The sequence below is a fragment of the Siniperca chuatsi genome, linkage group LG14, assembly GCF_020085105.1.
Source record: "Siniperca chuatsi isolate FFG_IHB_CAS linkage group LG14, ASM2008510v1, whole genome shotgun sequence".
NCBI classification, from domain to species: domain Eukaryota; kingdom Metazoa; phylum Chordata; class Actinopteri; order Centrarchiformes; family Sinipercidae; genus Siniperca; species Siniperca chuatsi.
The window spans coordinates 23,643,120-23,670,215 of record NC_058055.1 but is presented as its reverse complement, the minus strand read 5'-3'; the positions used below and the strand labels follow the sequence as shown (position 1 = coordinate 23,670,215).

General features: G+C 39.8%; 1 protein-coding gene across 1 annotated transcript; it reads left to right on the top strand.

Moving 5' to 3' along the window:
- Positions 1–3,583: 3,583 nt before the first annotated feature.
- Positions 3,584–4,985, top strand: LOC122887821. The gene is made up of 2 exons (XM_044221384.1): positions 3,584–3,724; positions 4,207–4,985. Exons 1-2 carry the CDS (start codon positions 3,694–3,696, stop codon positions 4,950–4,952), a joined length of 777 nt encoding a protein of 258 aa, XP_044077319.1. The 5' UTR covers positions 3,584–3,693; the 3' UTR covers positions 4,953–4,985.
- The last annotated feature ends 22,111 nt before the right edge of the window (positions 4,986–27,096 follow it).

Here is a 27,096-nt window from a genome sequence, read left to right as displayed (position 1 = left end):
TTGATTAAAACAAATTAATTTAGAAATATGCACTCTGTAGAGCTGTACCTGAATCAGAATTTTCCAAGTCTTCTGTGTTGCATTTCATCATTCACATGTTGTTCCTGCTTTTGCGTATATACAGATTTTTGTCGTTTTTATAAACACACCATTATTACTGATGTATTTTTCTTCAATACACCTTACCTACAATTATGAGAAATATATTATTCATGATCTCTGCCCAGTTACAGTACAGTCTCCCTGCAGAGCAGCTGCCTCACGCTAAACTCCTATAACCCACATGTAGCCTACATGTCAGGTCTCATAATTTACCTGTAAGACTCACATTTTAATGCCTTTGTTTATCATCTGTGATGTGAAAACATCAGATTCTCATAACTGAATTCCAGACTTCCTTTTTAAAGTCATATCGGGCTCTTCATTTGTAATATGGCAGCAAGATGAAGGTGGATGGTGAATTTATACAGTGTTTAATTTATTGATCTGAGTCAGCTTGACGGTTGTGATTCCATATTAATGGCCCAACTCTCTCAGACGGCATTTAATTTGGTGTTATCAGAATCGCTAACAGGAACACAGCTGTGCTGTCTCATCAGCCATGCCAAGGGACAAGAAGGAAAGCGAGCTGGGACCTTAACAAATCAGCTGCAAATGACAAGACTGATTTGATTTTTCATTTTGGCAGGGGAGAGGAGCATATTTTCAGGCTGAAAATGGGAAAGGGTACATTAATTCATTAGCATGAAATATAACTTTAGGTGGAATTTGGAGTTGTTATCATTGCTCTGGGGAGAGGCAGCGCTATGCGGGGCCTGCAGCTCAGATGAAATCCCCAGCCAAGGTTGTGCAAATTGAGTAAAAGCACACCCTGACTGACACACAGGATAGATGGCTGTTGTAGCTGGCAGTTTGCCAAGAAAGTCATACCCCACAGTCCTCTAGTCCACCGCTTTTAAATATAGAAGACCATATGTCCAGAGCAAATGGAAAAGGAGAAGACCAGTGCCAGTAACAGTAATGAGACGTGCAAAAAACTGGCCTGAGATATGGGTCTGACATTTTATTATCTGAATGCCTTCTTTTTATTCCATTTAATTTTATTCCATTTATTGCAATGCATGAAATGCATTCATTGTGTCAGTGATTATGATGGCCTTTCTAATTTCTGTCAACCAAGATACAGTGTCTTCTTGATATAATGAAACAGAAAACAGAAAGTTCAAGAGTCTACAGCCAAACTAGCAGCTCTGAGGCTGTGCTTAAGCTAAGTGCTCACATCAACATGTTAACATGTTCGCAATGACAATGCTAGCATATTGATATTTAGCAGATATAATGTTTACCATGTTCACTGTGATAGTTTAGCATGTTAGCTAATTTGCACTAAACAGAAAGTACAGCTGAGCCTGATGGGAATGTCTGTTTGCAGGTATTTAGTCATAAACCAAAGTATAGACAAAATAAAATTTAGACAAAGTCGACGGATCAAAGTTTTCACAGCAATCCATACAATAATTGTTAATATTTCAATAAACACCCAAAATGTCAACCTCATGGTGGCACTAAAAGAAAAGTCAGGGGGTTACCAAAGTCTGCAGGATACATCGTCTGGGCACCATAAATGTTTGTGCCAACTTTTTTGCCAATCCATCCAGTACATGTTTTTCATTGTACAAGTGAAAACTGTGACCTGCTGGTGGCGTCAATAGTATGTATTGCTAGTATATAATAACATATAAGCTAGCATGGCTAATAATATATAATAATAGCTTCTAGACATGACAATTCATAGCAATACTTTTCTGTATCACATTAAAAGGAAGTAATCAAATGACGAGTGACTCATTTGTTTGATGTCATACTCGTCCGTGTACCTGATAATGAGCCACTGAATGGACAAAGCAATTAGACTAAGGGTATTGAATTGGCTATTAACTGGAGCTGACATTTACTTGTGCCACATTCATGAATTTTATTCCTCTTTTGCTGTGGGCTGACAAAGCAGAACATAGACATAACCTGTCTTATATATACAATGTAATGCAGTATCTACCCCGAAAGATCATTTTACTTAGCTTGAAATAATAAAAATGACCTCTTGCATTAAAATAACAGGTTCAGGTTGTTACTGTAAGGACAGGTAAGGTGGTGGAAAATCTCAACTGGCTGACAGCTAATTCAGGTTTTTGCCTATAAAGCCAATGTAAATATCATAGTTTCATACACAATAGCAGTGACTCACGGAGGCTCCGTGGCTTCATGTGTAGTCCCAGTGATGCTAGCAACATGGCTCTATGCATAACAATGTCTGTCTGTCGATTGGTCGGTCCACCACTTTGATTCAGACTAAAATATCTCAACACCTATTGGATGATAATTTTGTACAAGCATTCATTGTTTTAGGAGGCTGAATTGTAATAACTTTAGTTTACTTTAACTTTTCATCTTGCACCATCATCAGGTCAGAATTTAAATATGTCTTTACTTTGGTTTATGACTAAATTCCTGCAAAACGAATGACATTCCAGTCAGCCTCAGCTATACTTTAGTCCTAATTAGCAAATATTAGCATGCAAAAGAGAGTTGGCCAAGATGGTACACAATAGGCGTTTTCAGACCGGATTAACTTTTTCATAGTTCTAAGAACAGTTGGAGGACATGGTAGGGTCGAAACGTTGCCTTTTTTAGTCTAATAAAACTTTTTTGGGCGCTATAATCCAGTGTGCGGACACCCTATTTTTTTCCTTCATTGAATCTGTTTTCACCTGGCTTAAATAGAGGATGGGATGTCCACACAACTACCTCTCTGTTCATTGTGATCATGTTACAGTACCATGCTCATGTTAGCATGTAATTCTGTGCCAGAGTATTACCTCACAGAGCTGCTAGCGTGAACACTGTCTTGTTTTATTAGGTCTAGCTTTTGAACAAGTAAATTTGATAGCTTTGGGACACTGTGTTGTTACTTGATGATGACTGCATTTGGCAAACACAAGTGACCTCTGATTGTCATGGTACAGCTGTACCACTCCTAGTGTCTCTGTCTTTTTGTGCCCTGTTGGTTCCCCTCCTGTGTTTGTCTGTGTATGCGTGTGCTGGCGGGGCGCGGCCTCCGGTGAACCTCCACTCAGAATCTGACACACCTGCTACTCATCTGCTGCTACTCACCTGTTCTCCATCCACCAATCAAGACCATGCAGTATATCTACCCGGCTCTTCTCACCAAGCTTTGCCAGATAGCCAACTGTCCTCGCCCTGTCTACCTGTGCTCATGGACTATCTACCTCAGTCTGGGAATCCCCCTCGCTTCACGGAGCTTCTCTCCACACACCTGGTTACTCTTTCAACTTGTTCATACAATAAACCAAAGACTAACCACTTTAACTCTGTGTTTTTGAGTTGTGCCTTTAGGTCCAGAATCTCTGTATTATAACTCTGATGGATCATATATAAATATATTTGAGCCAGAGATACTTATCTCAAGGAACTGACACTATCACTATGAGTGGCCCCATTCCTTTCATCTAAAAACATTTATTTTGGATTCTAATGTTGTATTTTGAACTGTGTTGCCAAGACAACCATTTTGTTTACATTTGGTTCACACATGGTGCCTTCAGTGGATTTTGATTACTGATAACTTTTCACTGAAACTTGTTTTCTGCAGGATATTCACACATATCCACAATCATGGACAAAAGATGTGACACAGCAGAAAAGGGTAAGCTGGAATTTTACGTTCAGCACAGGGTTCTGTTCTCCTTTTGAGTACATGGCATCACTTTTTATTGCTATGCAGATGACACACAGCTCAACCTCGCTATAGAAATAAGAATAACACTGCTGTACACTGTAACTGTTTTCAGGATCTAAAAATATGGATGTCACAGTTTCTTACAATTAAATAGTGACAAGTTGAAGTAATGGTTATTTGCTTTTTGGGCCTTTTTATTCAGGGCCCCCTTGAACTTGAGGAGTGATCTCCTTTAACATTTCTATCCTAATCCTTTATTCTTTTATTTTTCTTTCCCATTTTACTCTCAGACATTCTTTTTCTCTACTTGAATTTATCTCCTGTAAGTCAGCTTTGTAAACTTAATTTTTTTATTTTAACAAATGCATAGAAATAAAGTTGTCGTATATGAGCAATATCTTATTACCAAATCTGGTGCATAATATTGTGCTTGTGCTATCATTTTGCAGTTGCTTCATCAAACAAATATGTGCTATGTAAGATGCCAGCAGACTGGACTACTCTGCCTGTGCATGCTGGTCTTCAGTCTCCTCGATCCCGTAACAGTATTGCAGTTTATACAAAGAAAAGGTCAAACAAAAACCTTGTTTATGAAGGCTACATTTGTCCAACTGCTCCTGAAAGGGTGCCTATGTCAATGCTGCACCCACCACCAAGAGAGGAAAGCTTTGGGCAGAAGCACGCAAAACTGCGGGAGAAGATCAGAGCTGAGGAGGCCGAGGCTGAAGCTCAGGCAAAAATCTTCTCCGAAGATCAAAGGAACAGAGTAGCAGATTCTGCAGCAAGCAGCAAACCAGGCCGAGGTGTTGTCAAAGAAAAGCCAAGCACCATGCCAGGCCGTGAGGCTGATGAATCAAAACAGCAGATAAAAGAAGAGGCTATAGCCACCATTGAAAGTAAAAACAAACCAGAGCATCTAAATCTGTCCTTGCAGAGGACGGAGTCCAACACCGGTTATCCACTTCCTCTAGAAATCCTTGACAGAAGAAAGCGTTTACTCTCAATACCACCTGAAGGAGAGACAGAAGATTTTCTATATTGTTTTGAACCTTGGGAGAACACAGTGGACATAGACTGTTTTTATGCGGAGTCATATTCTTCTGTGCAACAGTTCAGCCCGGCCACACCGGCTGACATGTACCACGCTCCTGAGGATAGTGAATTTTCCCCTGAAATGTTCTTGAACCTGAGTTAATGTGAATTTTGTGAATAAATATTTAGAGCAGTGATAAAATTGTGCTTTTCTGACTGACACTTTATCTTGGATAAGATCTTTACGTCTCTCTTCTTCACATCCAGAGTTCTCACTATTTACCTACTGTACTGTATAAAGTCATGAGAACACAGATAATCAGATCATCTATTTGAAAACCACTGAAACATAAAAAATATCTTGTTTGAATAAGACAGCCAACAAAACTGTGAGATATACAGTAGATACCACATTGACAAGTATCCGTTTATTTGAATGAAAATCATGAAAAATTCAACATATCACTTTAGCACAAATTAAAGAGCCACATCAAATTATTGAACCCATAATTTATGTTAGTTGTAACTATATTTGACTTGGTAACGTTGGTTATCTGAATTTTTGTTTTGTCATGAATTGATTTAAGTGGTGGACATTAAAAAACAAATGCTAACCCATTCAGGAATGCTTCTCACTGAAAAGCTTAGGGAAGCGCTGTGCACTGCTCTTTAATGGAGGTGGGTACGTAACCCTGACATACATTTTCTAAACCAATGTCTTAGTCCTCATCCTTGCATTTTTTCTCCTTTAAACTGAAACATACTGTTTGAAAACTCTTACAATAAAGCTTAAATTTCAACTTTGTGTGGCTTGTCCAAGCTTGGTTTTGAGTACTGCTCTCCCTAGTGACAGATGGAGGGACAGAACCATCGTTATGGGCGGGTCCCAGGGGGCCACGACCCACTGGGCCCAGCTCAGTCCTGTATGGATATGTATGAGTAAAACTTTGTCTATACATTGCAGTCAAATATCTGCAAGTGTATTTTTTGCTGCAAAATGGCAAGAATGTAATTATGCTGCGGGTGACGAGGGTCGGGGGTGTTTTAATGGAGTGTGTTTCTTTAGCAGCAACGGTTGTTCTGTGAATATGGACACTAGACATTGGTTTAGCAAGATAATCACATCGCAAAAATATTGTGAATCTTGGATCATGATGCAACCAGTGCAGCAGCCCATCACAAACATGTTGTGGAAAGAAACTATGTAATAATATTGTTTTTTAATGAATGCTTTTAAGAGATTTATGCTTTATCAGAAGTGTTTTCAGAGACAAAAGACTGCAAGGATGAGGACAAAAAACAAAACAAAACATATTGTCTCTGACATTTCAGCCTCCACGCCAGTACAATGGAGGTTAATGGAATTTCATTTATGGTGTTCACTGCATTGACAACTTACATTCATAAACAATTCAACAACAATCAGTCTTTCCACAAATACTGTTTCTATAGCCAAAATCTTTCATGCTGCTGCTACACTACCACAGCACAAACACGGTGCAGGCTTGTTTTCCTTCTCCTTCTCCTGCACCCTGTACTTTTTTCTGTGCCTCTTAATGGCCATCGATTTCTTCCGTACAGGTTTGATTGATTTTGTTTGTTTTGCCAAAGACAAAGTCCTGAACCTCTCACACACCAAGAACATGTACAACTGATTCACTTGTGATGCCAAACCATGACTGTAATCAGCATAAAGCTCATATAGTGAGTCCCAAGGACTAATAATGCCTGTGGGGGGAAAATATCTTGGTGCTGTGGTTCTCACTCTAATCTTCAATAGTTTGTTACAACTCATCATTTCCTTGTCCTTTCTCTGTGCATCCCAAAGATGTTGTTGTGCAACATATTTTTCCATTTTGTCTCTATCTTTGATGATAAGTGATCATTGCTGCTGCAGATTTACATTTATATTTAAAGCTGAATTGTTTGGTTGATTTCTTTGGTGACTAGGGGGCACAAGGACTCCACAACAACCTGAAAACACAACAGCTGACATATTATCACAGTACAAAGTTGCTATGTTGGAGAATTGCCTATTTACACATCCAGCACACTTTGAGAAACAAACATTTGTAACACACTAATCTAAGCTTTTAGCCATTTTAGCGGTATGGCTCTAGGAATGTCAGTGTCTGGTACACACATGCATTTCCCCTCCAGGATGAATTATAATAACTTTTGTGATCCCTTAAATTGTCATCTAGCGCCACCATCAGATAAAATATTTATTTCGTCTAATACTTTCGTTTATGACCAAATACCTACAAAACTAATGCCATTCCCATCAGCCTCAGCTGTACTTTGTGTTTCGTGCTAATTAGCGAATTTCTAGCATATTAAAATGCTGTACTAAGATGGTGAACATGGTAAACATTACACCTTAATATCGCATGTTAGCACTGTCATCGTGAGCATGTTAGCATGCCAACATTAGCATTTAGCTCAGCTTTACAGATCCACTACCATTGGCTTTAGACTATTTGTTTCATCTATCAGGAGCTATTGCTGTTGATGCTAACTAAAGCCTACCCAGAAGAGTGGAGGCTGTTGCAGCAGCAGATTAATTCTGAAGGTTTTCAAATGAGATGTCCAACACACACATCACATATGGCTGTGATGTTCGGGTGTCAACATACTTTTGGCTATGTAGTGTATCATGTAGTGTATCATAACACTGATATATTGATTTCCATATATAACCCAGCAGCAGATTCACTCCCTTCCTTCACAACAATGAGATGGCACAATGGTTATTTATTTCTTTAAAAATGTTCCCAATGATTACATAACTTTATTTTAACTTTCGATCTAAGGACTGAACTGAGATTCTTGTAACTCTTATCTGCTGTTGTTTTCTGTCACTGTGTTTCTTCTTCAAGCTGAATCAGACTGTAAAGAATTAGTCTATTCCCGCTCCAAGGTCAAGGATAATAACTTACTAAGTGGATAACTGGATTACAGGCATTCACATTTGCTTGGTCATGCACCACACAAACACACACACACCCACCCACCCACCATTACCACCACTGAGGTGCCCTTGAGCAAGGCCCTTACCCCCAACCACTGCAGTGGAGCTGCTTAGTGACCAGCAGATCAGACTGTGGTTGTACTGGGAAGCTTCCAGATGTGAATGTGTGTAACTGTGCAAATGTGATCAGGGCATTCCTGCAAAAGAGAGACTTTTTCTCAGTGAAACTTCCTGGAATAAATAAAGGTTTAATAAAATATACACGTAGATGAACTTTGTCATTGCCAACAATTATCTTTTGCACAGAGTCAGCCTCCTGACCCTTTTCTGAACACACAGACTTTATTCCTACACAGTCAAGCAATCACTGAATCAAGCTGCCTGCAGTTTGTATGATTTATCCCACTCTAATTGCCTAACTCCAATATTAATAAGTTTCCTCAGCCATGCTATAATCCCTGCAGAAAAAATTATCAAGGAATTACACATGCTGCAAACAAACCTTGTGACTATTTTTTTTTTAAATAAATGACTTTATAATCCATCAGAGGAATACAAATGTCATTTCACAAGACAGACAGAAGACAAGGCAAGAGCAGGCCTCTGACTCTTTACTTATTTCCCCAGCTGTCAAGTCTCAGACACTAAATCCAAATCTATGCTAGCCAGTGCTCTTGTGCAAAGTCTTAGCAGTAGATTGGTATGAATGGCTGCGTACTGTTTAGATGCCCTGCAGAGTTTCACTGATGAAGTGCATTGACATTGCAGTCACAGTGCAGAATTACCTCTTACCCATTTATATGGTGCATGTAAAGGTGCCATATGCCTACTGTTGAATTTAAATGTTGCAAAAATCAAGAGGATGCATTATACATTAAATGTGAGTCACAGCGGGAAATCAGTATGACCTAAAACAGTGTGTTGCCTATCTGGAGGTCAGGACCCCCAGGGGGTGTTAGGTTAAGAGATGATTAATGTAGGAATGATAGGAAAGGAGAAACAAGACCTACAGCCATGCTAGTGGCTCTGTGAGATTGTACAAAGACACAGTGGTGCTTTATGCTAAATGCTAACGCCAGCAGCCAGTTTCCATCCACTACTGTTATGCAAATATTAGAAGTTAAGCACCTCAAAATAAACAGCTGGTGGCGCTAATACTCCAGTGAAACAACTGCAGAAGAAGGGGGAGCAACAAGATGACGCAATGAAAAGAGCGCTTGTCAAACCTCTAATGCTCCACACAGATCTGATGGTTTCGTCTGCCGACATTTTTCATCTCTTCAGCGTAGTGGAAGCTTCAGTGGACTTTTAAGTCACATGCTTCATGTATGTCATGATTTATTCGCTAAGTCTGTTTCCATTGCACGTTGTTGGAGTTTGCTCTCATCGATACAACAATTTTTCCACCTCAGCCAAGTGTAAAAACATTTTTGCAATATTTCGACATGGTGATGTTTAGCCAGTATATGGTCACCATCTTAGTTTAGCATGCTAACATTTGCTTATTAGCACTAAACACAAAGTACAGCTGAGGCTGATAGGAATGTCATTGGTTTTGCAAGTATTTGGTCAAAAGTATTGGATAAGTTTGTGGAACAAGTTAAGGGAACACCAAAGTCATTATAATTCATATGAGAACATGACGTGTTTTGAGTCAATTGAGTCACTGTACAACAAATGCATAATCAAAGGAGCAGGTAAAATTATATTTGACCCATTCCACCCTGTTCACTTTCTGCTTCAACATATGCCCCCTGGGGGGGCGCTACAGGTCCTTATCCACCAAAACAACTGTTAAATAAGAACTGCTTTTTTCCTGCTGCAATAAGGACTTTTGAACTTACTAAATTCTAATCCGTGCACCTTGCATTGTGCATTATACATTCAGCTCTTCATTGTCTAGGAATATTGTGATTATTATGTATTGTGTAATACGTTATGTCTGCCTATATGTTGTGCTGCTGACACTGTGTGCTAAGTGATGTTTTCCATGGTTCCCGTCCTGCATCACCATCCTTCAGGTGGTGATCCATCTCCTCCCTTTGCCTGTGGCTGTACAGAACCTCCTCTAGATTAATCCACCACCAATGCTGCCACATTAGACTCTGTGTGTGTGCTGTCATGCTATGCTGCGTACATGTAGGTTTTCATAAAAATCCCAAACTGTTCATATTCAAAAGGGCTACCCTCATCAAAACAGCAGCTGTCACTGACTGCATGCAGCTTTTTCCACAAGCGTATGTTTGGTCAGGACAGGGCCCCCTGCTGACATCCGAGCCCACTCTGTGAGGGGCTTGTCATCCTCGACAGATCTGCTCAGAGAAATGTTGAAGGATATTAGCATGGTGTCTCTTTGCCCCTCCGTTCGTTTTTATATCAGTGTGATAGGTTTCAGTTGTGGAAGACTCATTCACTGTAGAATGTGTTTAGTGATGTTTGATGTTATTTTTTATTGACTTGGTTCGCAACTCTGTCCTATGGAGAGCCTTGAGGCTGTGATGCATTATGAATATTGTGACTCATGCACACGTTCTCTCATAATGACCTTTGTGCAACTGTTTTGCACCATTACAATGTGTAACATTCATCATGGCTTTATCTCGCATATAACCATTTATTGAGGGGTTTGTGTTATTATGTGTCATGGGTATTCTGACGCATGGTTAAACCACTTTGCTTATCTGATTGGAAGTGTTACTTACATAAACCATCATTTCTGCTCTCTTTCCAAACAGTGGGATGCTGTCAGTTCGAATGGTGGTGTGTTTTCTACCCTTGTCATGACAGTTGCTCCACTTACCCACTCAGGGTGTTATGACACCTTTGTTCCTTCTCTTGTTAGAAGGTTGTTGTTTAACATCTATATTAGTTAATATCTAACTAGGTGTTTGTTGCGATTACACTTACTGATTGGATCCGATGGGGCCAGATCCAGCAAAGAAATATATTTATTTGCTTTTCTGCCGCCAGTCACTTAAGAAAATTGATACCATTTTCATGTTTGTATGCTAAATATGAAGCTACAATTGAGCCAGCAGGCTATTAGCTTAGCTTAGCATAAATACTGAAAGCAGGGAAAAACAGCTGGTCTGGATCTGTCCAAAGGAAAAAAAACTGCTGTCCAGGACCTCTAAACTTTACTAGTTAACACATTAAATCTTGTTGTCTGTTTAATCTGTACACAGACAGAAATTTAACAACAGCAAGTTTTGGTTTTACAAAGAGTGTAACTGACTATTTCGAGTGCCCTCCCTTTATGTGAATTCAGTGGACTTCTGCTTCTGTTGGTAGCACCATAACGGATTTAAAGATACATAATATAAATATAACGGCAATGAGTAGAGCTTGTTCCTTCCTGTGTTTTGTTCAAACACTAGTGCCAACTAGTGCTTGCTTACAGTGTGAATGAAGCTGTACACAAGTCTGAGGCCTGTATTTGACTTGTAAGCACCTACACTGAACTTCTACCTTTTTACTTAGCTGTCCTTCTGTATCAATTATCATGGATGTGAATGTTCCAAAATTATTGTGTAAAACATTAATGCCTTGGTCTGCCAGCTACTTTAACATTTAAGATTTGAGACAGCTACACATGGCTGTGTTATGTCTCTGTGATTCTCATAGGGAGTGGATATTTAATACAGTGGAAAAGCCTATTTCCTCTTGGGAGATGTCACTCTTTTTGGTACCTTTTATTAAGCTAGAAATGGTTATAGCAGCCTTGTTTGTGTTCTCAGTCAGACTGAATTTGCAGGTATTAGTCTGAAAAAAGGTCAAGTGTAAAGTGGGTAATAGGATGAACTGGCGTTGGGAGGGAGGATAGAAGGCTGATAAAATGTGTTTGGTTGTGAATTGGGTGAAGTCAAACTATTGATATTTCCCAGAAAGGTGTGAGAGCAGGAGAATAGGTAAAAAAATTTGATGGTTATGAGCAATAAATATATCTGTGCATGTTACCCATTCGTTCAATTTACAGTTTATTGGCCATCCTACTGTAGAGCTGCGTTTTCATTTGTATGGCAGGACTAATGAACAGTTGGTAGTGCAAAAGCAATCAGCTGAAATATGTCATTTTTATGAAAAAGGAATTATTCTAATGCATATTATGGGTGAGTCACCACTCCGAGGCCACATTTGCAACTCGCTCCTTGTTATCTCCCCACTGTTAATTAAGATAGGTTAACTGAAGAGCCTGGGAAGTGGATTTCTCTCTGAATTAAACATACATATGTGAACTGGCCTGTAGTAAAGCTTCCCATTATACATTTAATTGTTGTTTATACAGTGCTTTATATTGCAGGAGGCAGTGGATACGTTCCCTACAGTCAGCTAGACTGGGGCACAGTAGTGAGGGGAAGAGTGGAACTAACGTGATGAGGGCCCTCCAATAGCCTGGGATTAAAACTTTGTTTTTATCAGCAATTTTGAAATTTGATGTTAATAAAATTATAAAGTAAACTATTACTGTTGACTGAATCAATAATTTGACATTTTCTTGTACATTCTTCTGACTATTTCTTGTATCTAAAACAATTTCAGAGCCTCTCAGGAACCCTCCCCATCGAAAGGTGCACAGGGTTTAGTCCACTCCTGCTTAAGAGTGGTAACTTAACTGGATAGGGGTCCAAGCTTTTTTTTTTTTTTTAGCATAATCAGTGACATCTTTTAAATCACTTCTCAAAATTCAAACTCAAAAAAACTTTTTATTAATGATAGTTAATGACACTGTTTCCAACATGTGTTAGCTGTTTTATTATTATTGTTTTTACCTTGTATCACTATTGGGTATTTAAATCCATTTTATTTTTGTATTATTTTTAATTGTCTGATTTTATTTGTCTCACTGCAGTCCTGAAATGTTTTAATCCTGGTTCAACCATGCAAAGCATTTTGTAACTTTGTTTTGAAATGTGCTGCACAAATAGTTTATTATTATTATATAACTGCAGACCTCACATCTGGTCTGCGAGCCAGTGGGAAGAAAGTAAGGACATAAACTAGATAAGTATTCTTTCTTGTTGTGTGTGAAAGAAATGCAATGTTAAATTACCTAAAAAATACAACCTGGCTGACATTACATAAAGTGCAGGTGATGTTAGCCAAAGCTAACATTTTTGTTAGCCCTATAAAACCATGTGAAACAGACTGTAATATAATATATCATCTGGAATAAAAGTAAGATGGCCACCTTTGTCTTATGCCCAGGGTATAATGAAGACAGAAAAGACCCTGGCAGAAATAATGTTCTAAAACGTCCTAGTGAAAGCTTAACACAGTAATTACAGTATGTTGAGAAAAGAGGGCTGAAATATGCTGAGATATCAGATTGTGCAGACTTTCTTAAATGCACTATAAACATCTCCTTACTGATTACCCTTGATGCATGTGTTTACTTGTACAGGTGTGAAAATGAATGTATTAAAAAGGTCGGTTGGTCCGCTGAGACTGTGCTGGGACTGGATTTCTGTACTATGCCACTGCCTCTAGAGGTGCCAATCCAACACTCTGCCCCTTTGTAGGCAGTGAAAGAGCAAAAGAAAGAGTTTGAAGTACTCCGTCAATCTTGAATAGCACCTGAAGTGTCTGTGTGAGCACCTTTACACCTGGAGGACTGCACAGCAAATGGAAGCACTTTGTGGTGATGGGCCCTTGAGACCTCCCTTGTCCTTTGTTTGCATCAGCTTTTGGCAGCTCATATCAGAGTCCTTGGTTATGTTCATTTTGGCTATGTTTAAGTCTGACATTTGGCAGCACTGGATGTGATCACAAACAAGCTAATAAAGGCTGAAAGATGGCAAGTCTGTCTGAAAGAGCGGCCAAACAGCTGACAAGACTGTCCAGTTTCTGCAGAAAGTTAGAAACAGTGCTACTGATTCATGTTCCCTCTTATGTTTTAATTGGAGCCAGGTGTAGCATTTTAATCAAAGGATTTCTATAAATGGTTATCACTTGAGTATAAATACTACAAGCAAACAAGACCATCACCATCATTATTTTGCCAATCTCAAGATTGTTGATAGTATCTGCTGCAAACATGAAGAAGGTGACATTCAGCACAAACACAGCTAAAGCTTTCAGTGGTAGGTACTGGACTGAATGGACAGCAGAAATGCCAAAACAACAGAAATATTACCTTCAGCATGTTTATTATTTTCAGAGAAGTGTAGGGGTGGGAAGGAAGCAGCTAAAGGAGAGTAGAGAAACAGGCAGAGACGTGACTAAAGATAGTAAACAAAACATTAGTGGTAAATTATTCTAATAGATTCTTACTGTGATCTCAACCCTCCCAAAGATTATCATCTCTAACCTAATACCTAAATATAACCATTCCTAAGTGTATGACCAAACTAAACCTCCACAACCATTTCAACCTAAATCAAATTACCATAATACTATAACTATTGCCAAGAGTCAGATAAGGAGAGGTTTGAGTGGAGTCTTAGTTTAGCGTGTTAGCTAAAGTGAAGCTGATGGGAATGTCATTAGTTTTGCAGGTATTTGGTCATAAACTAAAGTATTAGACAAATTAAAACCTGATGATAGTGCAAGACAGACCCGGACTGGCCATTGGGAGCACTGGGAGAATTCCCGGTGGCCTGGCAAGCTGATTGGCCTGGAGTGTCAGGCCAGTGTTAAAAATGCTAAATGAAATGGGTAAATCCAAGAGCAAACAACACAGGGCAGCTACAGTTCTTCAGAACTGTAGACCGTCAGCCCCCCCACTTGCTTTTAACCTGATGGTATGATCTTTGTCTGTCATGATCATCACACGTGATTGGTAGCATGCACACACACATCAACACAACGTTCAGTCAGTACATGGAGTGCGTGTGGCCGAGCAGTATGGAGAAAAAATGGACATCACATGAGAAAGAGAAAAGGGAGAGCTGAGTGGGAACGCATTAAAAGAAGAAAAGCCCAGAAGGAAAGTGTCGCTAAATGCTGTAAAATTACAGATATATTCAGGAGCAAGGGATGTGGCCGCCCTCAGCATGTCATATCACAAGTACCTTTCCAGAGTTGATTTTACATTTTAAAAAACTTAATCATGCTATATAGGAAAGCAGGAGATGCATATGCATGGAGAATAAAGACCTGTATACTCCTTTCTGTCAAGTTTTTCCACTTACTCAGAGCTACCAGAGATTCATGATGATAAACACAAGTCCAGTCCAAAACTAACATACACAAGTATTGGTGTCTAATTTCAAAAATACGTATACCAGTATACCCATATTGTAATCCCTCGATGTTGACATACTATACATTGTAAGGCCCAGAGTCAAGTTGGACGTGTCACTTACAATACTAGGAAAATAAGAGGCAACAGTATTTAAAATCACCTGATGTGGCTGTGAAGGCATGAGGCTGACAGACTAGCTGATGAGTGACAGGAAAGATGACATCAGCTGTCACTCTGCTGTCTGTTGATGGCAGGCAGCAACAACATAGACACGAATGAAATCTCTGTCCTTGCACCATTACAGAACACTTCCCAGTCCCAGATTTCCACTGTGTCGTGTCTGGAAGCAGCTCCAAGCATGTTCCTGCTTACAGGGGAGGAGAATTTAGACTATACAAAGTACACAAATACTGAGGAATACATTATGTGATGCATGAACATGAAGTAGTATTCTATAATATTTTCATTCAAATGCCTGTTTTGCTACTGCAGAGAGAGGTGGTGTACATTTATTTTTGCAGTCAGTGGTCCAGTTATTTCACAAGTCAAGTCAGTTTTTAACTGTGTGTAGGCTAATGTTCTGAAACCTAACACCTCTGTCAAAGATGTTACCAAAAAAGCAAAGATTTTACTGATTTTAAAAGGCTGCCTTAAATGATCAAACTGAATGCACAACCACCACATGTCACAATCTTTGTTCAAAACACAGGTCAGGGCGAGGACATCTGTAATTCTGCCAACCAGCATCAAATGTCAAGGCCGAGGCTTTCAGTACCTCAGAAACAGTGACTGTCTTTTGTGTGCAGTGCGATTCACTTCGTACTTCAAGAATCAAATCTAGTTTAAATTGTACTGAACAAAATACTGAAATTAGCCTACACCACTGACAACAAGCAAGTATTTCAGGATCCTTTATGTGAATATAGCATCATTCAAATTATTTTGATTACTTACATTTTTTTGGTAAAAAGATGAGACAATCTCAATTTTCAAATTCTACACACAGTGGCTTTAATTCATATATAAAACCCTAACTCATTTGCAACCAAGACAGTGCCAAATTGTAAATGACACTGGCAATTCTAAAGTTTAAGGTCAGATTCATGCAAAGTTTTCCACATCTAAGGAGCAGAAGCAAATTAGTGCTGGCATATCTAAGGAAGGATGTGGTGGGGATGTCCTGTAAAAATGGAGACTGATTGCAGCAAGAAGAAACAGATATCGGCTGTAGAGATGTCTACCTTTGAGTAACCAGGTCATGATTTCTGGAAAGAGACATTGCTGTCGAGTTTTTCAAATGTATTTTTTTTGACGCTTTGAGCACCACAAGCCGAGTGCCATATATTCCCATTATATATATATATATATATATATATATATATATATATATATATATAAAAAGGCATCTCTACGGCTGATATCTCCAAAACTCACACCAAAACAATCTAGATGGATAAATAGCACTACAGGTGAAAGGAATTTTTAGTTTTGTTTTTGGGGTGAACTGTCCCTTTAAGTCATCAAAAGGCACGGCATCTCTACTGGAAGACATAAAAGATGACCTGACCCTCTCACAAAATGTTCCCATTTCAGCCTAGTGACAGTTTACATCCACCAATGAAAATAATACATATGCTCACTATGCTCCTTGACCCAAGAGCAACTGGTTCTGCAACTGCAGCACCAGCACCAGCAACACCAACAAGAATCACTAATCAGTAGTGAAGTTAGTGGCAGTAGGTAAAGAGTGAGTGCATTACAATAAAGTTTTCAGGGGAGCTGCACTGGACTAGCTAAAATTAAATAAAATTAAATAGATAACGGTTTCCAAGAAAGACAAACAGCACAGGAGCTGGTGATAGATGAACACAATAAAGAGTGGATGTTAAATTAACTTCTGCTGCACATGGTGACTGCAGTCTTGATGAGTCATTTACAAGAGTGGTACTGAAATTACTTTGGGTTCAGAGGCATCCACATCCTCCACCTGCTCTGGCCTGGGTAAACTTGCTCCAGCTAGCTTGAGTTTCACTATAACCAATTTTCCTCTGTTTGGCTCTTAATGTCCTTCCATCTCTCTGATTTCTTTTCAGGAGTTATATATGAATCCTAATCAATTTCTGTTTTAAATAATCGACACTATATTTAGTTGGAGTCAGTTTGAGTTACATTGCGTCTTTTCAAAATGTTCCCATTAGACTTAAATTTATCAATAAATCAATGTTGGCATCAGTTAATTGAGCTTTTCTTCCTGATTCCAGACTTGATTTAAGAGTGCACCAAGAAGGCAGTCCTAGTCCCTGATTGGATAACAAGCTGCTGCTGGTTAAACACAGACGCTAATTACACACAGATTTAAATAAGAATAATAAACAGGAACGTTGACTGATGATGTAATATATCACCATGATTAATATAAGAATAAATTACAATGCTTGCTTAGAGGGAAGCAGCATTAAAAGTAAAGCTAAAGTAGGCATGGTGTTGGGTCTTGAAATTTAACTTGTATTTTATGTTGCTTTTTAGCCAAGCTAGCGGCATGGCTCTAGGAATGGCTGGTTGGTCTGGACTTGCTTCCTGCTTTCTTACAGTACAGATACTTTGCTGCTTGCTCTCGCCTCTGCTTTCATTCTTTTGCTGATATTCTTGTTTTTTTCTGCTAGAAATGATGAGCAGCAGCACCTGGATACTTATAAATCGTTGGGACTGTAATATATTCTGATAAATTAAGCTACTGCCATATCTTCAGCACTTTTGTGACCTCCTCAGTACTACGAGAGTGTGGCCTACCGACAGCACAAGCCTGTACTACAGTGACTGGATACTTAGCTAAAGCTAATTAGCAGCAAGATGCCTCCCTTCTCCATGGATGACTTCCATAAACTTCTACAGAAAACTGCAGTGCTGGAAAACAAAATCCACCAGTTAGAAGTGAATGTGGAAGTGAATGAACTATGTGGTAATGACTCCAGTTTACCATGGACTCAAAGCAGTGGACAAGAGCCTGCTAACACATGGCTAATTAGCACCAACAAGACTACCAAGAAACAGGACGGCTGTGTACCGGGTAATAAATCTAAAAGTGGTAGTCCTCCCTGGAGCTCTTTGTGCAAAGCCTAAGAGTAAATAATTTCCCTTGGAGGTCAGCGCCCTGAGATTTGTGATGCGAGTGCCTCTTCAACCCATGTTCTTTGTAGCACACAGCCATGGACAGAAGGAATCCTGCATATCGTGCTTGCACACCCAAATGTGGAAAATATCATACTTCACATAGGGACCAATGATGTTGTGAAACAACAGTCTGAAGTGCTTAAACAGGACTTTATTGATCTGTTGAATACAGTCAGCTCTCTGAATGCTGAGGTGTTTATCAGTGGCCCTCTAACACCAGTCAGAAGAGGAGTTGAGAGATTTAGCAGATTGTTGGCACCGAACACTTGGCTCTCAAGTGCGTGCACCGTCCATTCAGTGTACTTTATTGATTTCACCTTTTTCTTATATCTTTTTAAGGCAGATGGACTCTGCCATAACAAGTCTGGAGTAAAATTATTCATCTCTAACCTATTTTACTTCCTGCGTCACCCGTCTGTTCCCTCTGCCAAGGACAAGATACAAGAGGATTCAAAACAGGAGGAAGACATAACACAGCGCAGCAGAAACCTTGAAAGAGAGCTACTCCAGCCCCCGCCTGAAGAGAGCTTTAATCATCAGAGACATCAGAGCTGAGAGGAAGAGTCTCCACTCCACCCCCCACCCCCCCTACCGGTGAGGATTCACCTTCTTCACCCCCACAAACCCCATCAAGGTCACCGTCATCTCCAGTCACCCTTTCTCCCCCTCCCCCTCCCCCTCTTGGAGTTCCCTGATCAGATGAAAGAGCTGGTCACTGATGGAACCAAACTTACCCCCGCCCCTTCCCTTACCCTACTCCCATTTTCTCTCCCCTAAACCCCCCTCGGCACCCATGTCCACTATTGGATTTAAGTTCTCAGCCAGTTTTGACACATTTGCAGCACGTCCAGTTGCTTGTGTACAAAATACAGCAAGCTCTAACCGATATGTGCCGGGTCCAGGCTACAAGGCTAATGGCACTCATGACTCTTCCCAGGACAAGCTAACAGAAAAAGAATAGGAGAATTTGCTAAGAAACAGGAGGAATTCAATTGATTCTTCAGATTTAGCAAATTTAGCATTCATTCCTTGTCAAATCCAAGACAACAATGTAACTGTTTGAATCGAGTCAACCCCTCCCAACTTCAGTTTTCGCTACAGTGCGTAAGAAAGGAGGTGGACTTGCCATTTTGTTTAATGATTCTCTTCAATGCAAGAAGATGTCTTATGGAAATTTAGCTTCTTTTGAATATGTGGCTCTTCAGTTGAATTCCTCTTCTCAAGCTATATTTCTAAATATCTATAGGCCACCTAAATATTGTGCAAACTTTTTTGATGACTTTACTGAACTGCTGTCTATAATCTGTATTGACTTTGACTGTGTAGTCATCGATGGTGATTTTAACATCCATGTTGACAACCTCCAGGACAGAGGGACTAAAGAACTGTGTTGTGTTCTTGATAACTATGGACTAACTCAGCATGTGACGGAGCTCACACACAACAAGGGTCACACTCTAGATTTAATCATCTCCAAGGGTCTTAACAAGGTTGTGGTGGCTGATATCGCTCTCTCTGATCATTCATGTGTTTTCTTTGAGAGTGCTATCTCCGTGCACACAAATGTTCAAACAGAGGTAATCACAAAACTCTATATTAATGAAAACACCAATTAAATTTTTATTCAGGCATTTTCTTCCATACCTGCCCTTTCTTTTGTCTCAGTCAGTGAGCTTGTAGATAGCTTCAATCATAAAATTACAAATGTTATTGATGCCATTGCACCCACTAAGGTGAAGGCTGTCTCTAGTAAGAAAAGATCTCCGTGGAGAAATGCCACACTGGTAAGAATAGAAAAAAGAGTGTGTCATAAAGCTGAACAAAGGTGGCGAAAAACAAATCTCCAGGTTCATCATGATATCTATAAAGAGAGACTTCGCATTTATAATTTAGAACTGAGAAATGCAAGGCGGTCCTTCTTGTCTGACATCATTGCCAAAATCACTAATAATGCACGTGCCCTGTTTGCTACTGTCGACAGGCTGACAAACCCTCCTGTGTCAGTAGCCTCTGAAATTCTATCCACCAGGGCCTGCAATGAATTTGCCTTCGTCTTCACTGACAAAATTCAGAAAATTAGACAGGCAATCAGTGCCTCCATATCAGGCAGAGGATATGTGTTGTCCCAGTGTCCCCTTAAAATCAATTGAAATAGCATGACACAATTTGATCCTATTAACCATTTAAACTTGGAGGACATTATACAACTACTGAAATCCTCTTCCTGCTGCCTTGATATTCTGCCAACAGGCTTTTTCAAAAATGTTCCTAATTGCATCCTCAGATCGTCTACAGACTGTCAACATGTCTCTTCTCTCTGGTGTCTTCCCACAGGCCCTGAAAACTGCAGTCAGTTTGCTTTTTGTATTCACCATGAACATACAGGAGGAATGTACAGCCCGCTAACACCTGCTGAGTGCTCTTTTACCTTCTGCCAGTAAGAACAGCGCTGAAAAGGTGACTGGCTCCAAAGAAAATAATTCAAATCAAGCCTCTTGAGCCCTGCGCGACAGGCTTGTCCAGATGACAAAGGACCAAATGGCAGGCTTTACAAAATCAAACACTGTCAGCATTGTCATCTTTTGCCATTTATTTATTTCTTTTTCAAAGATTTATTCAGTCTAGAGTCAAAGATGCTCAGATTATCGCAGGTAAACTGTGTGGCAAGATGCAGACGTATTGTACATTTTTACATGTTTTACTGCTTACTGCTAGTTTAGAAACACCTATATCTGACAGTGGAAATGTTTATTCATGTCTGTTGTTAAAGTATAAGATCTGCGTTACGATTAATGACAAACAAAATCTTATAATAGTCAGTGGAGGTGGTTATGGTTTGACTTATATCAGTACAACAATACTAAATCAGTATATCTGCCTCTGATATGATGGAGGTCCTTCTCCGGACCTCTGGAGGTCCCACTGAGTGAACAATTTAATTTTTAAAATATTTTTGTGGTGGTGAGGAGGGATTGTAGTTGACCTTAAAGCATTTAATCATTCTGCCCAGCAATACGGACCTTTAGAGTCCTAGGATGTGTTAATGCTGTTTTTGCAATTAAATGCTGCTGCCTGTCTGGTGTTCAGCTTCCCCAAGCACACCATCCTCCACTCTATTTCTCTGATCTTATGTCCAGTTTAAGACTCTGGTGCCATCCTACAGGGCAGTAAAGGAAACTGCTCATTCCTACCTCAAAGCAAAGGTAGAATGTAGCTCTGATCCAGGATGAGCTTTGATAGCCATCTCTCAGAACCAGAACATTTCAGTAACTCAGCGTCTTATGAAGTTCATTACTGTAAGAAATGTTGTAAATAAAAACTCATTGGATGGTGGACAACCATCAACTTATAAGGTGGGAAAAATGACATAAGATGGGTGCAAAGTAATAATAAAACATTATTTACTCAGATTGAGAAAAGTCTCTTCCAATAAAGGCAAAACAAACCAGGGAAAATTATATATGGCACAGGATTTCTTCCTCACCCCCGACTGAAGTGCTGCTCAGCAGCAGTGTGATAAGTGCTTCCACTGGTGGCTAGAAAATACAGACTACCGTTTTATTCAGTAATAATTTTATATATATAGCACTTTTCAAAAACAAGTTACAGAGTGCTTTACTAAGACATATAATCAAGAAATACTGTACCAGATCAAAGTGGAATAAAAATTCCAAAGTTGCAGTTTGATGGATAGATGATGGATGGATCAATGTATAGAATTAGTATGTAGTATAGATTTGGGACACAGCTATGGTTTGTATTGACTTTAATGGAAGAGATGTCTCTCTGTGGGAACATTCTTCTTGTAACAAATTTTATGTGCCGCTGAATGACTGAAATGTCTGGGAGATGGCCATTTGGGACCGTGATATGTAGTTTGACAGTCTTGGATCAGCGCTGGTCAAACCCTACACTGAGCCATGACCGTGGCACTCCTCTGCCTCTGGATGATTGATCACTTAGTTGCTCATCTTCGTCAAGGTTCATCTCTGTTCTCGTGTCCTAACGCCCCACTATAGTTAGATCAGCGGACTCACTGCCAATCTTCTGCCGCAAGCTGATTACCCACCGTGGCACATTTCCTAAAAACAACAACAACAAACCTAAGCAGTGAACTAGCTCTTGCTGGTTGGAAGCAAAGCACTTACAATTTTTGATGATTTCTAGCTTTTGTTGTTATGGAGGTTGAGTGTACTTATTGTGAGTTGCTCTAGACAAAAGCATCTTCCAAATGATTACATTTATTTTCAACAACAATCTTGTGTAAAGAGAAGAGATACTTTACAATAGATTAAGCCAGTTACCTTTTGTAATGTAATTTAATAAAGTCATTTTCACTCATTTAATCAATCCATAATTTGATTTTCACAAAAATAGATGTGTGATATATAATAGGAACAGATTTTATGTCAACTATGCACCCAAAAGTTGAGTTTTCTTCTGCAATATGACACTGATAACCACAGTTTACAGTACTGAGGTCCTCTGTGATGTGCAAAACTTGGAAAATGCTTCCAGTAATAGGAAGTGGAGAAAAATGGAGGGAAACTGCAAAAAAAAAAATCTATAAACAATTGAACTACAGTTTAGTGTTTGAGCTACAAATGGGCGTTGTTTAAAATCACCTGCACCTGAATATTTAAATCCAGTATTCACAAATTTTTTAACTTTCAAAATAAACTCTGAAAGACTGAAAAAAACCCCAGAAACTGAAAATAATGACCTCTGAACATCTGTCCAATCAGCCATATCAGTCTGGCATTGTTGTTGAATGGCTTCTTTGAAAATCATCTCAACATGCAGCTCGGACCAATTTCCCAGCAGACACTTCAGCTTTCCCTCTCATGTTCCTCTTCCTCATATCATACGGTGGTCAGGGTTACTTGACAAGCGCATCCTGACGTGCACTGCATCATGAGCAGCTCTGCAAATGCGACGCACCATGAATAATGATTGTGGCGGGTATCGATGATGCTAACTTGTGTGAGCACCAGAACCGCCGTTTGCTTACAACTCTCTGGTCTTTTTCTGCAGCTCTGGCTCGTGTGCGTATTCTTGTGGGAATGCAGCAGAAAGATGAAAGCTGCTGGCTGTAAGAGCACAATGACTTTAACAGGCCAACACAGGCATGCAGTCCTCCAATCATGAACAAAAACAGCATTCAGAGTCATTACAATTGTACTAATCCAAATTAAAAGCAGTATTTGCAGGAATATGTGCGTCAGCTCCTGATCTCAACTTGGTTTCATCATTTCCTACTTGTAGCATCCCTCCTTCCCTCTCACCTCTGTCTCTCAAAGCTATTACAGCAGTGTGCTCTTTTCCCTCTGCTCTGCGCAGATAACAAGCAGCTACAGTCGTCTGCTGACTCCTCTTCACCCAAAGCAACGCTTATCATTCTTAAACACATTGCTCCTGTGAAACTAATTATTGTGCTGGCTTTCTGCCGATTTGTCGCTGGACCAGTAACGTAAAGAGTGCGAAGATCGTCAACCCAGCCAGTCTTCTCTTGTCCTTTCGACTTCTCTCTCTAAGTCCCACTCAGGTGACGATTCAGATGTTTCAATGTAAAAGTCGCCCCGTCAATCTGAATCCCATGTTTTCCCTTCCAGTAAATATTAACACCAAGAAGTGTTTGTAACTCTATTGGACGAGAGGGAAAACTGCCAAACATTTTTTAGTAATAAGAGGAATTTAATCCAAATTCTGTTTATTTGGTAAGTGACACAGCCTCCCACACATTGAAAGTGAGATATTTACACGTTTTATTTGCACTTGACCATATGTTTGAAAAATAAAACATGGGTGTTTTTTTTTCGCAGGATACACTTATTCTGTAATTCTCTTCCTTTTCCCCTCTCTTTTGATTAACTTGTTAGGGGGCCTATTGAGCCAAAAACCAACCTCACGCCTTCAGCTGGTACAAAATGCAGATGCTCAGCGTTCAACAAATAACAGAAGACAAGATCATATGAGCCCTGTTTTAGCCTCCCTTCACTGGTTACCAGTCAGTTTAAGAGTTGATTTTAAGATTTTACTGATCACCTTTAAAGCACTTCATGGTTTAGCTCCCAGTTATATTGCTAACTTGCTGCTTCCCTATGAGCCAGTGCGCAGCATCAGATCCTCAGGCAGTTTTTATATTACTTATATTTCCATTATATTTTGTATTGTTGTATTTGCCTGATTGTACTTGATTGCAGTCCTGAATTGTTTTTGCTCCTCTTTTTACCATGAAAGAACTTTGTAACTTTGTTTTGAAAAGTTCTGTATAAATAAAGTTTATTATTATTATTATTGTTGACCCCCCCACCCTCCATCACACCTCTTTGCTGTGTATACTGTATGTGCCCTGTGTCCTCCAAGTTGCCATACAGTGTACACGGCAGACCTTACATTAAAACCTTCAATATTTTCCCAGAAATCCAGAAACTAACCAGTACTGAGCACTGAAACCTAGATAAGGCCTTTGAAAACAATATGCCAGGCAGTGGCACAGCCAGGGGGGTAGCACAAAATTCTGGGCCATACACATAAGCAGTCTCTGTGGGCCCCCTTCTTCTCTTGATCCATGTCTCTCATACATCTTTTGTAACATTTCTATAAATAATTGAGCCAACAACTGTACACATGAATCCGTAGCGGTTATTAGGGTAGTCCCCAACTGAACGGTTCATACCACATTTAAACAAGTAATAATAATCAGTGTCTGCACATTTCAACCCTCTTTTCTCAAGATACTGTAGCCTACAGTTACTAGGGTTGGGTACAGCGACACGCGTGTGCGTAGTGAGTGTGTGGTTGAACAACAGAGAGTGACGGTGAATGCGAGCAGTGAAGCTTCCAATCTGGCAGTAAATGAACAGTGTAGGTTAGAGTTTCTCTGCACCTTCTCAAGACCAAAGTAAAGCTCCCGTGTGTTGTTTCCTAACTGCTGGAATAGTGTTGCTATGACGATCAGCTCTGCCTACACTGAGGGGGCACTTTCCGCTTTCTAAATCACACACTGAGGCAGCATTATGCCGGCATTGTTTGCTTCAGTGTAAAAAAACAAAGCAGGCGTAAGCAGCCAGCAGGAAGAAGTTAACTTATCCTCCATGGATGACTAAACTTTAAGTGAGGTAAAATGTTCTAAATAAATAACAATGTTGAAATTGAGAAGTTTGGACTTACTTTTTTACAACTGAAATTACATTTTTGTTATTACAGAGAGAGTAAAGTACCAAAAAAAGGTACTGCTGGGTACCAGTACCGAATTCCAGGTACCAGTACCGGTATTGGTTTCAGTTCAAATGTTAAAGGTCTCCAAATCTAACAATTAATGTGTGATACTTTTATTATTGTTAAATGAGGTTTGCTTGGAGTCTTCACTTTTGAAAAAGATTTTTTGAAGATCAAATCTTGTTTTTATAAAGAAAATAATTAAATCTGACCAGAATGCACCAGTAACAGTAACACACTGAAGAAAAACAAGGTATGCTGATATACTGTATATCAAGGGTTTTCAAAGTCTGAGACTGTGGGCCTCCCCTCAGACAAAGCTGGGAAAAAGGCGCCCCCTCACACCCCCTTAGTTTACTTGCTGTCATGGTCCGGCTTTGCCTCTCCCTCATCCCTAGTGTTTCCTGTTTGTCCCCTGTTGGTTTCTGTCTGTACTGGTGTGTGTGTGTGATGTGGTCTATGCATGGCCTTCATTCCCTCTCCTACACACCTGCAACCAACTACCAATCAAGCCTTGCTGCCAAGCCTCCTGCACACCTGCGATCCATCCAATCATCCAGCTCCAGCAGTATATAACCCCGGCTCGCCTCTCCAGTCTTTGCCAAATTGTCAGTTAATCTAAGTGGCGCAAGGCTGTGTCCTGTTGTTTCCTCACGTCTTTGAATATCCTGGTAACCTGTGTTTGTCCTTGTGCCTCAGGATCATTCTCTTCTGTGTACCGTCTGCCTACGAACCTGCCTGCCAGTCTGTCTGCCTGCCCAGGCTCCGTGTCAACTCAAGACTGTCTGCTAAACCAGATAACACCACTGTCTGTGTGTGAAATAAACTGTTGGAACTTTGAGTCCTCGTCTGAGTCCTGCTTTTCAGTCCTGAGCTTTCTTAAAACACTACCCTTGCTTAGTTTAGACACTTCTTGGATGTCTATGGGATCATGATTATGTTATTTGATCCCATTGGCACTCAACAATTGAGCCAAGTTAGCCTAATATTGCTGTTTGACATAACTTCAGCCTTCACCATATACATAAAAAAGGTCTGTCCTAAGGCATTTATTAGTTTCTGACTCTGGGAAAGTGGGAAAAACAGTAAAATTCTCTAAAACTGCTGTATCTCTGAACTATCTCTTTAACCAAATCACACACATTTAGGCTATTCTATGTGATCTCCTTTAACTAATGTAATATTTTTTCACTTCCATTCACTGAGCCTCCCCTGAAACTGTTTGGAGCCCCCCTGGGGAGGTCCGCCTCCCACTTTGAAAACCTCTGCTGTATATCTTTTAAATTACATTGTCTTGTTTGAATAGGCCAAAACTTAAACTGCAGCCTACCGGTAGGCCTATTTCTAAGATAATTTAACCATCTAAAAGTGAAAAATAGAGCCATAGGTTATATTTTAATTAGACTCTGCCTCACTGATCACCGTGATCTTAAAATTGGAGTTATTCTCCTCCTCAGTTCTTGGCCTACTTTTAACCCTCTGAAAATTATGATGGATCATCAGGCACATTACTGTCTTTTGAAGGCAGTTTTTAAACTAGCCAGTGGTATCATATGAATCTTGAGATAGCAATGAATCCGTTGATACCAAATATGTCATGCTAGCTTACTGGGAAAGGGGCTACATATCGTTCCAAAGTTGAATTGTCTTTACCATGAGGTCCGCAACATCTCAATGTCAAATGATTGCTTCTAATAACTTTTAGCCACTTCATGAGCTCACCTTGTCTCATGTCCTGGTAACCTGTCTCACCTGCACTCT

What these genes read in the sequence shown, in the direction of transcription:
- LOC122887821 (XM_044221384.1), top strand. Translation starts at nt 3,694, where the DNA reads ATGGACAAAAGATGTGACACAGCAGAAAAGG. An exon ending in ATGTGACACAGCAGAAAAGG is followed by an intron (nt 3,725 to 4,206) that starts GTAAGCTGGAAT and finishes ATCATTTTGCAG; the next exon opens with TTGCTTCATCAAACAAATAT.